The sequence below is a fragment of the Apaloderma vittatum genome, unplaced genomic scaffold, assembly GCF_000703405.1.
Source record: "Apaloderma vittatum isolate BGI_N311 unplaced genomic scaffold, ASM70340v1 scaffold27869, whole genome shotgun sequence".
Lineage (NCBI taxonomy): Eukaryota > Metazoa > Chordata > Aves > Trogoniformes > Trogonidae > Apaloderma > Apaloderma vittatum.
In genome coordinates this window covers 778-1,372 of record NW_009736261.1, presented here as the reverse complement: position 1 = coordinate 1,372, position 595 = coordinate 778, and the positions used below count along the sequence as shown (strand labels likewise).

Sequence of the window (595 nt, the reverse complement as noted above, 5' to 3'; positions counted from 1 at the left end):
CCCCTCCCCAAAATCCCCCCCCCGCCCCGGTGCAGCGGGTGAGGGAACGAAACCCAGGGTGTCTGATGGCCCTGGGGTGATGGGGGAGAGAGCTGTGACCCCGGCTGCACCTGAACTCCAGGATCAAAGGCCGGCACCTCCACGCTCGGGTCCAACCCCCAGCACGGTGCTGGGATGGCTCACCCGCAGTGACGGGCGCTGCAGCCACAGCCCCTTCGGAGGGCATTTCTCCTAAATAAAAGCTGTCTACTTTTGGGACAGGCTGTTGATTTTCTCTGTTCTCTGGTCAGTGGGTTTCCCGTTTGCTGTCGTTTCAGATGAGGTATGTCGTACACGAGTTCACCTGCTTTTATTCCTAAGTAAACACCCGCTCTCTCCCCGCTAAGGCAGGGATCAGTTTTGCCAAGCAGCAGTCTTACTCCCGGGGATTTCTCCTCTCTGGTGCATGCCCTTGCCTGCCTGTCCCGCTGCCCTGGATCTGTTGCAACCGCCCCCAACCTCCCCCCTATACCTTGGACTCCGAATCGGACGTTTTGCTATTTCTCTCCTCCAGGCTGGACTCGCTGCCACCCTGCGTGCCTCCGTTGCAGTCGGA

General features: G+C 59.7%; 1 protein-coding gene across 1 annotated transcript in view; it reads right to left on the bottom strand.

Annotated features, from left to right (window-relative positions):
• LOC104279584 (beta-1 adrenergic receptor-like) overlaps window positions 1–595 on the bottom strand; it is a gene marked incomplete at both ends in the record, with an annotated part of 1,941 nt that overhangs the window by 573 nt on the left and 773 nt on the right. Inside the window, 1 exon segment of the mRNA XM_009876917.1 lies at window positions 499–594. Coding sequence (XP_009875219.1) covers window positions 499–594 — 96 coding nt within the window.